Below are 14,071 nucleotides of genomic sequence, written 5' to 3'. Positions count from 1 at the left end.
ATGATATTCTCCAGATCCATCCATTTCCCTAAGAATTTCATAAATTTATTGTTTTTAATAGCTGAGAGTACTCCATTGTGTAGATGTACATGTGTTATCATTTTCACATACTCCTAAATTTGATTTGCTAGTACTGTGTTGAAGGTCTTGGCATCTATGTTCAGGAAGAATATTGGTCTGTAGGTCTTCTAGTACTTTTACTTAGTTTCTATTACTATTGTGGTTGTCTGTATATGACATGAGATGGGAGCTCACACTATGGTACATGAGTGGAGGTCACAGTACAATAGACTGTCATCTCCTACTTTTACCTTGGTTCCCAGAATTAAACTCAGCCCCTCAGGATTTATGTGCAATCACCTTTACCTGCGGAGTCGCCTTGCCCATCTTTTTTTTTTTAACCTGTTTTTTTTTTCTTTTTTAGGACTATGCTAGTTTCATAAACTGAACTGAGAATTCTCTGAATTGTCACTTCTTAGTTATTTGATAGAATTCACACCATCTGGCCTCAGAATTTTTTCCCAGAAGGCTTTAAAATACAAGTTCAACTTACTAGAATGGCAGGCTTTGAGGCATTAAAAATACCAGTGGATTAATTTGTTTACCTATTTTACTTTATTTTGGAAACAGGCCTCACTCCTGGATGAACTGGAACTCACAGAGGTCTACCTCCCTCTGCCTCCCGAGGGCAGGATACCATACTCGGCTACTGAGTGATACCACACTTAGCTACCATGATTTTATTTTTAATTCGGATTTCATCAGAAAGTCATTAATAACTAACCAAGTCATTGAGTCATATTAGGTGAAGGCATTTGCCACCAAGTCTGATGACCTGAGTTCAATACCCTGACAATGCTCATGGTGGGCTCTGATCTCCAAATGTGTGCATACATGCACACACACACACACACACATACACACACACACACACACACACACACACACACACACGCATGCATTTAAAATATTTAACATTTGATTCAATGTACTAGCAGTTGAGGGTAATTTCAAGAGGTAGTATGCTTATGTCTTCTGAAATTATACTACTGAAAGACCATTTTCAAATGGATGAATACATGTATATGATTAAGAAGAAACAAGACAAAATAATGGGTAAGAGTATGCATTCACTTTGGCAAGTGACAAACTTGTTCCTGTTGGCTTCTCTCAGATTGCACCAGTGAGCTCTAGGCTCAGTGAGGGACACTACCTCAATACATAAGGTTGAAAGTGTGAGGTAGGAGATGCTGTGAGAAGGCTGAAAGAAGGCATGGTGTTACTAGAAGATGAGAAAACTTTCAGAAGGTGATGGAATTTTGAAGGGGCTCTGAAGGTTGGGAAAGCTGAGTAAACAAAGCAAGGTGTGGTGGTGGCAAGTACTCTGGGTTGCTGAAAGATGCAGAGAGGAGTCCAGCTAGGTGAACCCTGGTGCGTGTTTGGATTTCTAGTGTGGGAATAAAACACAGGATAGGGAAATCTGGAGGAGGGGTAGAAAGGCGAGTGCCCACATGCAAATATGTGCAGCTGCGGATAGAAGAGAAGGTCATAGTGACAGTGGGCTGGCCTGTTACAAACATGGCTTAGTTTTTTACAGTGTGGACTCGGGAGTCGGGCTTCACAGATTGCACTCCTGGTTCTGCTACTTACCAATTGTGTGCAATCTGTTCTTTAAATCTTAGTTCTTCATTTATAAATGAGGGTTAATGAAACCTTCAGGGGCTGGAGAGATGGCTCGGTGGGAAAGAGCACCAACGGCTCTTCCAGAGGTCCTAAGTTCGATTCCCAGCAACCACATGGTGGCTCACAACAACACCGATGCCCTCTTCCGGTGTGTCTGAAGACAGCTACAGTATACTCATACACATAAAATAAATACATCTTTTTTTTTTTTTTTTAGAAAGGAACCTTCATTTGGGTTTTTGTAGTTGCCCATAATAAACTTTAAATATTAACTATTAATACCACTACTGAGAAATTGCTTGGAAAGTAAAGGGTGTCTGAAAATGGCACCCTAACACATTCTAAATCATTTTGAACTAAAGGCAATTAGAAATCATTTTGAACTAAGGCAAGGAAATAAATTGTCCCCCACCCCCTATATTTGACACAAATTTACAAAGGTACCCTCCTCTCTTTACCCGGAGGTTGATTAGTGAAGACAACTCTAGATGGCCTGAAGTCCCACCAGAGACACCTGCACGACAACCTTTGCCCTGTAACCTTCCCATTTCTGTGTTCCCAGTTCTCGAATCCACTACTGTAGATGCTTAAAGCTCTCTTTCTTTGTTGTTTCTCTCAAACTGAACTTTAAGATGCCTACCAAGTCCCACTACCGGTTACCCTGTATGTGCCTGCAACGAACATGTTAGCAAACTTGTTCGCTTTCTCTTGTTAGATCTGCAGAGCTTTGGCCAATGGATCCACTTTTATAACAAACCTTTTCTACACTAAATCAGAGGTCAGATATGGGATGATTTGAGAGGTGATAGAATCCAGGGATCCTGTGAAAGGCCATGGGACTCATTGCTTTTGCAGCTGAGTAAACACAATATTAAGTAATACTGTCCAAACATCAGCCAACTATATTCATCTTTAATTAAAAATGTATTCCAACTTCAATTTTTACATTTTACAGACATTCAAAAGAGTGTTAAAGCATACCAAGACACTAAATCTCAGAGCAAAGTATTTTATTGCTTTTATTGTCTGATATTGACTCCTTAGAACCAAAGTGGAAATTTTTCAAAGAGAAAAGGCAAAATAGACAGCATACAGTGAGGTTACTGATATCAGGGAAATTAGTGAGCTTTTCAGTGATAAGGTAAGGAACAGAAATAGAATTTGAAACTTTGGAAAACTCCAAGCACTGGGAGTAAACAGGAAACGGAACAAAGCAATGCCCATGCACATACTCCCACTTTGTGTATATTTTCTCAAGTTTGGTGCCCTGTCAATAAAAGTCTAAAAGGAGCATTTTTTCCCTTTCTCGTCCAAGAATATCAGCCTTGTTCTAGAATCTAATTCCATTTTTGCTTCGAGGCAATTAACATCTTAAGTTCTAAGCAGGCAGGTGTGCTCTCCTCCAGTGAGCATTTCCAGTTTACTCCTGCCTCTTGGGTGAAGTTGCAGGCTTAACAAGGGAGGAAATGGAATTGTGTTTTCAGAAGTATTTTTTCCTAAAGTTGAAAGTTGCATACCTCAGTCTTAAACCTACTCTCACTCTAGTCTAGTTTATCCCTACAAATGTTATTTCTACCTGGTTCTCACAACTCAGCATTTGAGCATTTTATCTTTGATGCCAATTTTCTCAGTCGTATCCAATCCATCTTTCCTCTCTAATATCCTCTAGAACTTTTATAAAAAATTAGACAAAGTCCCTAACCTGAGCAGATGCTAGGATGCTTCAGCTCCTCATGACCCTTGTATAAGGCTTGACCTCAGACTTTACGTGGTGGCCATGGGTCACAGCACACAGATCATCCCACACTGCTGCGATTGACTGTTTACTATTCTGTCTACATCCTTGCTGGGCCCCTCCACTCGTGAGACCACAAAAGTATTTATACTTTTTGTTGTTTTTGAAAATTTCATGTATGTGTGCATGTATCTATTTTTAAATCAATTTTATCACATAATTCCCTACTGACTTAGTCTAGCTAAATTCTCCTTCCTTCAGTTTCCAGTTTAACTGACACTTTTTCTGGCTAGTTATCCCCGCAGCAATGATCTATAGTAGACTGCCTGCTGGCACTTTCTTTAATCATACTTCACACACACTTTGCAATTACCTATTCACTAGTTGTCAACATATCTCTACAAGGGAAGATATATCATGGCTAGCTACCTTTGTCTGATATCTTTCATCATCCCAAGTTTCTGTTTGACAAGTGTATTATAAGAATTCCCTATGCACTAACACAGTAGATGGTGGACACATAGGAAAAAATGGATGAGTTCCTTGCTCCTATGAGAGAAGTAGGAACCCAATAAACAAGCAAGATGACAAAATGACTATAGATTGCAATACACTGTGAGCTCTTCAAGGGCAAGGGTTTCTCGGTTGCTCATTTTTGACACCAATGTGTGCTGCTTAGTATAAAAACAATAAACATAACTGACAAGTTTTACTTGCATCATGTAAAATACAAAACAAATATTTATAATGATGGGTTGTTCTCCTTAAAGAGTAATTCAGAGGCTCAAACTCTTTTGAATTTGTTGTTCTGCTATCTTTACTATGTGGCCAAAGACAGGAAAAGAGAGTGGAGGTAGTTTCTGAAAGTTTTTGTTTAATGAGCTAAACCTATTAGCTACATCTAGCTGCAAGAGAGGCTAGAGAATGTGAATGCGCCTAAGAACAGAGGCAGAACAATAAACTGATCTGCTGATCAGATAGTACTTTCAATGAAACTTGGTTTAACCCTGGCATTAGGAAGGAAAGACAAACTAAAGATGGAGTATGTTTCCCTGATGTATAACAGAGTGTACATTATATTTGGTGTAGGAGCAAAATGAATCTCTAATTTCCAAGAATTTAGTGTTTAAGATGAAGGTAATGGATTTGTGGATTTCTCAGGACAACCACATTTTAATGCATCTGTACATTTAATTGTATGCCACCTTCAGATTTACTATTTTTATTTCCTTTGGCTTTTCATATGTCTCAAGTCTTGTCATTTTGCAGCGTTCACATCTTTCGGTTTGGATGGCTGCATTAGTATAAATCCACAGCTAACACAATCTAAGGAAAAGAAAGCAAAAGATGTATCCTAACTGGGATCCCATGTTGCTGGAGCCACGGAATAGCCTGGAACCCCTTGTAAACCAGTTACATCTATTTCATGGGATTCTTAACGTTTCGCTCAAAAGAACTGCAGGAATTTGAGTTCTTTGGCATTAAAGCAGGCACGGCATGGTCACGAGTATCTGTACTTAGAGCTTTTCCATTCTGAATTAAAGGTTCCTCAGGATTAAAGGTACAGAACGGGAGGGCTCTGTGCGGCTCCAGAGTCAGAAGCACTCACCTTAACTTCAGTGTCAGTCAGAAAATGGCATGAAATCTAGGGTTTACTGATTTTATCCTATAGAGAGATTTAAAAAGTGAAAGCATTCCTGAATCTTCGTCCACTGGTTTTTAGCTTACATTTTGTAAAAGAGATTCACCTTGAAGTAATCGAAAGTATCGGTCAAGGATAGCAATTTCCTACACCTGAGAAGGAAATTTAGACCCCGTGTGGCAGGCGGAAACCAGGTGCGTCGGAAGGAGCGACGCGGGTGTCCCTGTGGCTCTAGGACCGCGAGGGACTTTGCTCCCCAGCGACCGGCTGGGCAGAAAGTTGGGAAGCCAGTGCACGGTAGCCAGGGGTCCTGCCTGCCAGGCCTTGGGGGCGCCCGGTGTGCTCAGACCGCACACCCCAGTAGCCCACAGGAGCAGAAGCCCCGCGCCACGCCACGCCACGCCGCGCCGCGCCGCAGGACGCCCGCCACGCCCCACGCCGCCCTGCGGGCGAACGCGGGAGGCGGCGAGTCCCCGCCGGGCCGCCGTAGAGTCGCCGCTCCGGCCGCTCCTCCCGCGCCGCCCTCCGCCCCTTGCCTCCAGGCGCCGCGGCAGCTCTGGGCTGGCACCGCCGCCGCCGCCGCCGCCGCCGCCGCCGCCGTTTCCTCTCTGCAGCCGTTCGGCCGCTGCGTGACGCGTCGTTTCCTCTCAACATGGCGTCCGGGGCAGGTCGGCGGTGATGGAGGCCAGTCCGTGGCTGCGGCGGGTGCTGGTCCCCACGGTAGCTAGGGCAGCCTCGCGCCTGCTGGGAGTGTGAGGCGCCGCCACCTAGGCCCTCGGCCCCGGGAAGACGGCCGCCCGAGCCGAGTTCCGCCGCCGGGCCGTAGGGACGAGTGAGGCGGGCGGGCGGCCGGGAAGCGACCCCCGGGCCGACGGCGCCGAGGCCGGACGGGCGCGGCCCTCGAACGGCGGCCCCTCGAGCGTGGCGAGGCTTTCGACGCCCTTGGCGGCCCCGCGGCCGCTCCGCGTCGCCCGCCGCTTCCTGGTGGCGCCGCCGCTGCCCTCCACGCCTCCTCGCCCTCACCGACACCTCCTCGCCTTTCTCCCTCCTCGTCCCCGTCCCCCTCCTCCGCCTCCCCTCCAGCCGCCGGGACCACCGCCGCCGCCTCTTCCGCGTCCATGTATGAGGGCAAGAAGACGAAGAACATGTTCCTGACCCGGGCCCTGGAGAAGATTTTGGCCGACAAGGAAGTGAAGAAGGCGCATCACTCCCAGCTGCGCAAAGCTTGCGAGGTGGCCCTAGGTGAGCCGGGAGGAGGCCGCAGCGCGGGGAGCCGGCCGCGAGAGGTGGGCGGCGAGCGGCTGGTCCTGGGAGCCCTGGCCGGCTCCTGGCCGCCCGACTGGAGTTGACAGCAACTCGGCTGGACGCGGGGCCCCGGCCGAGTGGAGGAGGAAGGGCGGCCAGCCGGGGCCCCTGGAACTCGAGATGGTTATGGATCGCGGGGCATCTGGCTTCGAGTGTTCCACTGGGCGGAATAGGGGGAGGGTTGTCGGTGGCCCCTGCGGTGCGGACCGAATGTCATCCTTTGTGATGGAGCAGAAGATGAGCTGTTGTTTATTAGCTTAGAAATTGAGGTGGGGCCGATATGACAAGATTGAGCGTGGGGGAGGGTTCCGTATTGCAATTACAATAACTTTATGGCTTGGCGTGGTACTTTGGGAAGAAAGGTTGAAGTTGTTCCCTTATTGACAGTCTCGAGAAAGGGGGTTTCGAAGGTGTCTCGAGGAGTTTGCCATCTCTCTTCCCCAGCTACAGGAAAAAAAAAAAAAAAAAAAAGAGTAGTAATGTAGCCTACTGGGCTGACCTGGAAGGACAAGACTAGAGGTTAAGGGGTGGCGGTGGCGGTGTCTGTGTGGAAATGGGGAAGGAAAGAACCTTTAGATAAATTGGCTTTAGGTAACACGGAAAGGGGTGTGCGTGGAATGAGAGAAAGGAGAAAGACAATGACACCCACCAGCCACATTCTGGACAGTGGCAGCTGCTCTCAAGTTTCGATTGTGATTTATAGTTCAGACAAGAAGAGGTCTAGTGTGATGAAGCCACAGCAGGGAAAATCCAAACAATACCTCTAACCATGGTAGGCAGATAATGTTTGAGGCGGGCCTTTGGTGTAGGTCTCCTGCATCCACCTATAAGAGAATGGTTAAGGGAGAAACCAGAACATTTAACACAGATAAATTCGTGATGCTTATACTTTTGTTTAATGGCACAGGACCAGAGCAGCCCAAATTTGCAAGAAATGAAGATAGTTATAAATGAGTTTTGAAAAACATTTTTGAAAGGGAACAAACTAACTTTATGCTAAAGTAAGGGGTCCAGATAGCTTAGAGACAATTTTGCATTTAAGTCTTGACTTAAGACTATCTTTTAACTTGCTCCAAATGTTACAGCCTCCCTTCCTCTTTTTTCTCAATCCTTAAAATTAGTAATATGAAAAACATCAAATGGATTTAACATCCACCAAAAAATGGTCCCTTTTGTTGGTGATGTTTTGTTTTTGTTTTGTTTGGTTTTGGTTTTTTCGAGACAGGGTTTCTCTGTATAGCTCTGGCTGTCCTGGAACTCACTCTGTAAACCAGGCTGGACTCGAATTCAGAAATCCTCCTGCCTCTGCCTCCCAAGTGCTGGGATTAAAGGCGTACGCCACCACCGCCTTTTTTGGTTTTTTTTGGGGGGGGGGTGTTTTGTTTTTAGTGTAGTAGTATAGTGGGCTTAAATAGTTCCTTCCTTTGCCCCTGCATTGGTCATAAGTTCCCATTTTGTTATTGTAACAACACGTTTCCAGGTGAATGAGAAGACTATTGTACAGTTGCAAAAATTGAATTTATATTTGGGTTCTGAAAGGAGTCATTATTAATTGGGGTGATAGGAAGGGTTTTAAGGACTTTTAAAATTATTGTGTGCTGTAGGGTTTTCAATAACTTGGCAGGGTAAAGAACATATGAAATTCAAATTAAAGCTTTAGTATTTAAGAACTAACCTTTGCTGTGTTAGAGTATGTATATCCAAGTTTTTCCTTTTTTTTTTTTTTTTTTTTTTTTTTTTTTTTAGCAAGGGGCAAGTAGCCCAGGCTGGCCTAATATTTCTTTGTAGCTGAGGACAACTTGAACTTTCCTAAACCACTGTCTCTTCTCTTGAATTCTGGGATTACAGGCAAATACCACCAGGCCTTGTTTTAGAGGTACAATGCAGGGGATGGAACCTAGGGTTTCATACTTGATGGCAAGCATTCTATCAGCTGAACAGTATCCACAGCTCAGAAAGTATTTCCAGTATGCTAAAGCATAAACATTTAAAGGTTTTAAGTAAAGGGTTTTTTTAATGTACATTTTTTCTCTATCCAAATACTAAAATAAACATGTTAGCAGCTCATTGGAATGAGAGTCTGGGGTTTAAGTCCAGCTTTTGTTAAATTTAACAAAACATTGCAGTATTACTGTGCTTGGACTTCCTCAGTACAGTTAAGGGTAGTGAACTCAGTGGATGTGAGTGCATTCTTCTGTTAACTGCATCTAGTATTCTTGCCACTCTCCATTTCTTTAGAAAGTCTGTAACTCCCTTAACTGCATCCCTGACATTTCTAGGCATAGGAATTCTTGATGGTGTGTGTGCATCAACTGGTTCTTTAAATCAGATTTTGCCATTAATGAGCATCAGAATATTTTGTTTACAGGAAGTTTTTTGGTTTTTTTGTTTGTTTGTTTGTTTTTGCTTTAATGAGGCATGTTTCATAAAAGTTATATTTATTTAGCTCTCTATAAAGTTTCAGTATGCAATCTCATAGTAGATAACCCCTGATGGGTTTGTTTTCCTTCTAGTCCTATGTCAGTATTAAGTTTGGGATAGCTGCTATATATCTCTGGCTGACTTGAACTCAGTATGTGGACCAGGCTACCCTTGAACTGTAGAACCTGTGGCAGTCTTCCTGCCTCTGCCTTCAAGGTACTGGTATTACTGGTGCCTGCTAGCATTACAGGTGTGTGTGGCTTTTGTTAAAACCCTTGTAAAGATTCCTGTATATATCCATTCTCTCTTTAGATGTTATTGAACACTTAACAGAGCTGGAAGGAGATGGACAATAAGCTAGAAAACATACAATATACCAGACTTTGGATCCTTTTCTGGTTTTGTTTGAAAAAAAATTTTATTGGCATTCAAGTAAAATTCAGATCATTGATATTTATCTCCCCTTTATTATAATAACCAGTTAAAATTTTTCTGCAAATAATATTCACAAAATTATAGCTTATCATGAACTCTTAAGAATACTCTTTTGATTAAAAATATAACTTTTTGTAAACAAACCATAGAAGCCAGGTTCGGTAATGATGCCCATAATTCCAGCAGTTGGGAGGATAAATTGCCATGAATAAATTCCAGGCCTTCTTGGTTGGGTTTCGTTGCAAAACCCTTTCCCACTCTCAAAGATACTATATAAATGAACTTTCAGTGTTTACAAATAGTAACGAATCTTTGAAGAGTATACAGTTATTTAAAGCTTATTTTTAATTTTCTAACACGTTACATTTTATTTTACATAATGGTTGTAAAAGATCCTTTCCTTGTTAAATTGTTAGGAAGCCCATAGGCCCGAGAACAGCTAGCTCCAGGTTGCCCTCTCTTGGTACCTGCCCTACACTTCTGTGTAGTGAACATTGAGGGATTCTCTGATGCCCTAGCTTAGTGTGATCCATGCCTGTCTTGAGAATCCTGCATTAAAAATAGTCTGGCCATCTGCTGGCAGATGAGACAACAGCTGAGCTATTTTTAGTTTCAAAGAATTTAGGATTGTTTCAGGATTGAGCTTGAAGGTTGTAGCATTGTTTATCTTTGGAGAGGTTCAGTTGGGACTTCCAGTGATGCTTCTAGGTTCAGGAGTTTCTTTGATGTTAGGATGTAAGTAAACTAGTTAAACTTCTTGCTTTAGATAGCTGTGACAATAAGGACAGATGTTAGAGTGAAAGAAAGTTCATGGTTCGAAACTGACACTGCTGCTAAGTAAGAGAGAAGGTTCTCAGGAAGACAGACATTTAGAGTCCCTGATAGGGAGACCAACAGGGATGCAAGAGAAGTAATTTTTTCTCAGACAGAATATGGATTTCTATTGCTCATATTGTGAAATGATCCTGTTGACTTAGCTTTCTTATGAGTTTGTTACCCATAAATATAATTTACCCCAGAAATATATACTTTATTTATTTACTTACTTACTTAGTTAGTTACACAAGGTCTTGCTAGGTAGATTTGATGGGCTTGGTACTAGCTATGTGGACCAGGCTAACCCAAATACAGCAGTCATCCTGCTTTAGTCTCTATGTGTTGGGAGATGTGAGCCACCTTGAACTTGTCAGAAATAAGAATGTAATATCATAGCTGGGCAGTGGTGGCGCATACCTTTAATCCCAGCACTTGGGAGGCAGAGGCAGGTGGATTTCTGAGTTCCAGGACAGCCAGGGCTACACAGAGAAACCTTGTCTCGAAAAACAAAACAAACGAACAAAAAAATGTAATATCATGATGCAAATATTACAGAACTTCCTTGCTCCTGTCTTACTAACCCGTTCTTATTTCAAGTGGTAGTGTTATAAAAGAGTATAAGTGGAGGCTGAATTACTCTAGTTTTGTGGTACTTATCGTTTACAAGCAAGTGACATCTCTAAACAGTTTCACAATATTTATGCCAATATGTGCATGTGCATATTTATGTGTGGATATATTTGCCCATATGTGTGTAGTGTGTATGTGTGTGCATATATGGATGCTACAGGCCAGTGTTGAGTGTCCTGGTCTATCACCATATATAATATGGTGATGAACCTTATATATTGAGACAGGGCCTTCTTCCCATTCAACCTAGAAATTACCACCTTTGTAAGACTGTCAGGGTAGTGAGCCCCTTTGATTTTCCTGTCTACACACCTCCCAGCACTGGGGTAACAAATACGTGTCATTGTGCATACCTGACTTTGTGTGGGTGCTGGGGCTCCAAATTCAGGGCTTCATGTTTGTGAAGTACACTTTACCCAGTGAGCTGTCTCCTACCGTCCTAACACACTTAAGATACCATTTTAATCATTTAGCAAGGCTTCCTTGCTATCTAAAGTAAAAGATAGTGTTCAGTACCTGAGCTGCCTGAATTTTTTTGAGTTGTCAAGGGAAGAAGAGTAAAGAAAGATCCAGTTTATACTGGTCTTTCCTTTCACATTTCAGATTGGTTTTAAGGGTTCTTTATTCAGAACGGTCATGAATAAAAACGTTGTGAAGCCTAAGCTTTAGAAAAACTTTTTTTTTTCCAGACAGGGTTTCTCTGAGTAGCCTTGGCTGTCCTGGAACTCACTCTGTAGAACAGGCTGGCCTCGAACTCAGAAATCCGCCTGCCTCTGCCTCCCAAGTGCTGGGATTAAAGGCATGTGCCACCACCACCCGGCTAGAAAAACTCTTAACCCCAAAATTTGAATTGACAAAATAAGCTCAGTCAAAATATAATTATATTTCCATTTTGGAAGTTTAAAATGCACATGAAAATTCTCTAAAGCAACCTGCTGGATTTTAGTTAGTTTCTCCTAAATTTATTAGACCTTTTTTCAGTCTCTTAATGTAGTTAATGCCACAGGGACACATGTTTGTTGAGAATTACTTTGAAACACTGTCTAAGCGAAAAGACAAACTGGATAATAAAATGACCAGAACTACTGCTGAGACAGTTCTGAGCAGTCTTGTGTTCAGGGAAAATAGTAGTCACGTTCCAGTTAAGCAGCTGGTAGCTAGGCATGGAGGTACATGCTATAATCCCAGCACTTGTTTGGTAAATGATCAAGGAGTTTAAGGCTGGCTGGTGGTGGCAACACCAGATCCTGTCTCAAAAACAAGAAGAACTGGGTTGGAAGCTCAGGGGATAAGAGTACTTGCCTAGCATGCAGGACTGCCTCTGTTGAGTCTTCACCAATGAGTAAAGCAGATGTGGTGATATAGATCTGTAATCTCAGGACTGAGGAGCTGGAGATAGGAGGATCAGGAGTTCAGGGTCAATTTGGGCTACTTGAGACCGTGTGGGGTGATTGAGGTTGAAGACTACTCTGCTCCCCTTTCCCCTTCCATCTCCTGGCAGACACTCAGGTGACTCTCCTGATAACCTTTATCTCGTAGATAAAATTATGAATAGAAAACAATTTGAGGAAGTATTTGTCATATTCCTTGTGCAATTGAGGAAACACATCTAACAAAGAAAAATACACAAATAATTACTGATGTTTCAAGCAAAATGTTTCTACTTTATTTTTAAAAATTTGTACATTTTTATGTGAGCCTTTTGCCTGCATGTATGTGCACCGTTAGTACCCAAGGAAGTCAGATGAAATCATCAGATTGCATCCAGTTGGAGTTGTAGCCAGTTACGAGGGTGCATGTGTATAATGACAACCATACCCAGGTCCTCTGAAGGAGCGGCGGCCAGTGCTCTTAGCTGCTTAGCCATTCATCTCTTCAGCCCCACAATGTATATTCTTTCTCACTATATGCCTCTGTGTGTGTGTGTGTGTTGTTTTGTTTTTGTTTTTCAGCAAACATCATTATCTTGCCTTTACATACATTTTTTTAAAGCAGTCCTAACATCTTGATACATAGCCTCTGCTATCCATGAACTCAGCCCTACCCTCTGTCACGACATCCACCCTTCACTTAAGTGCTAAGACTACAGGCATGCTTTATTGTGCATGACTAGGTTTTTTTTCCTTTTTGTTTTTGGTGACGGAGGTTGAGCCTTGTGCATACTAGGAAAGCTCTCTACCACTGAGCTACTTTCCCAGCCCTAGAATTAAAAACAAAAAGCAAAACAACAGTTATTCTCTAATGTTGTGTGTTTTGATCATCCTCAAACCGTACCCCATCTACTCTAAATCTACTCCCCTTCCCTACCAACCCAACTTCCTGGACTTTTTTTCCTACTGAAGTCCTATTGTGTCGCCTACACATTCTTAGATGTTCAGCCATCCACAGGGGCATAGTCAATTTACCAGGTGCTACAAACTTAAAGAAAGCTGATTTTCTTTGTCCCAGAACTGTCAGTTGTCAGTAGCTCCTCTGCTAGATAGGGGGATTCATGTCCACCTCCACTTTCCATGCTAGGATTGGTCTGGTATGTTGTCCCAATCACTGTGAGTTCATATGTGTTGTTTGCAGAAGACACTGTTTGATTACATTCTACTGCCTCTGGCTCTTTCCACCCCTTCAAGGCAGGAGGTGCAGTACAATACGATCCTTTTCCTGCTGAGCTACTTACACTCCCTCTAGAATTTTTTAATCACAGAGTTTCCCAATGATATAATAGGAAATTTCCCACTTTAAAAAATAAAAAGGACACAATTCAAAATAGAAGGCTGCCAAGTAGGGTGACTATGATGGTCAGTTTGTTGATGTTATTGTTGTTGTTTAAAGATTTGAGTATGTGAGTACAATGTTGTTCTCTTCAGACATACCAGAAGAGGGCATTAGATCCCATTACAACTGGTTGTCATCTGCCATGTGGTTGCTGAGACTTCTGGAAGAACAGTCGGTGCTCTTAACCGCTGAGCCATCTCTCCAGCCCCAATGATGATGGTGCCTTTTCATTGTCAACTTGACTGACAATCTAGAATCACTTGGGAAAAGAGAGTCTAAATAAGAGATTGTTTAGATAAAGTTGGCCTGTGGGCATGTCTGTGGGTTATTATTTTGATTACATTAATGAAAGAACCAGCATAAAAGTAGGTTGCACAGTTCCTTGGATATGAATCCTAGACTGCATAAAAAAGGGAAGAAATTAAAATATGTGTTCATTTGTCCTCTCTGCTCTTGACTGTGAACTATAACTTGGAATTGGGAGCTAAAGTAAACCCTTTCCCCCCTGGCTTGCTTTTGTCAGGGTTATCACAGCAACAGAATTCAGACAGTGGCTCATTCCTGTAATCTTAGCACTTGAGAGGTTACTGTGAGCTCAGGGCCAGCCTAGACTGCATGCTGAGTTTCAGGCCAGC

The 14,071-nt window shown here is 42.8% G+C and overlaps 1 protein-coding gene across 1 annotated transcript in view; it reads left to right on the top strand.

The window, feature by feature from the left end:
* The first annotated feature begins 5,573 nt into the window (after positions 1-5,573).
* Positions 5,574-14,071, top strand: part of Arfgef1 (ADP ribosylation factor guanine nucleotide exchange factor 1) — a 90,153-nt gene continuing 81,655 nt past the window's right edge. Inside the window, exon 1 of the mRNA XM_031366823.1 lies at positions 5,574-6,302. Within this exon, the coding sequence (XP_031222683.1) occupies positions 6,179-6,302 (124 nt within the window). The 5' untranslated portion in view covers positions 5,574-6,178. The remainder of the gene's footprint in view (positions 6,303-14,071) is intronic.

Source organism: Mastomys coucha, unplaced genomic scaffold (assembly GCF_008632895.1).
Source record: "Mastomys coucha isolate ucsf_1 unplaced genomic scaffold, UCSF_Mcou_1 pScaffold14, whole genome shotgun sequence".
In the NCBI taxonomy this organism is placed as follows: Eukaryota; Metazoa; Chordata; class Mammalia; order Rodentia; family Muridae; genus Mastomys; species Mastomys coucha.
This window is presented reverse-complemented; position numbering and strand designations above follow the sequence as displayed.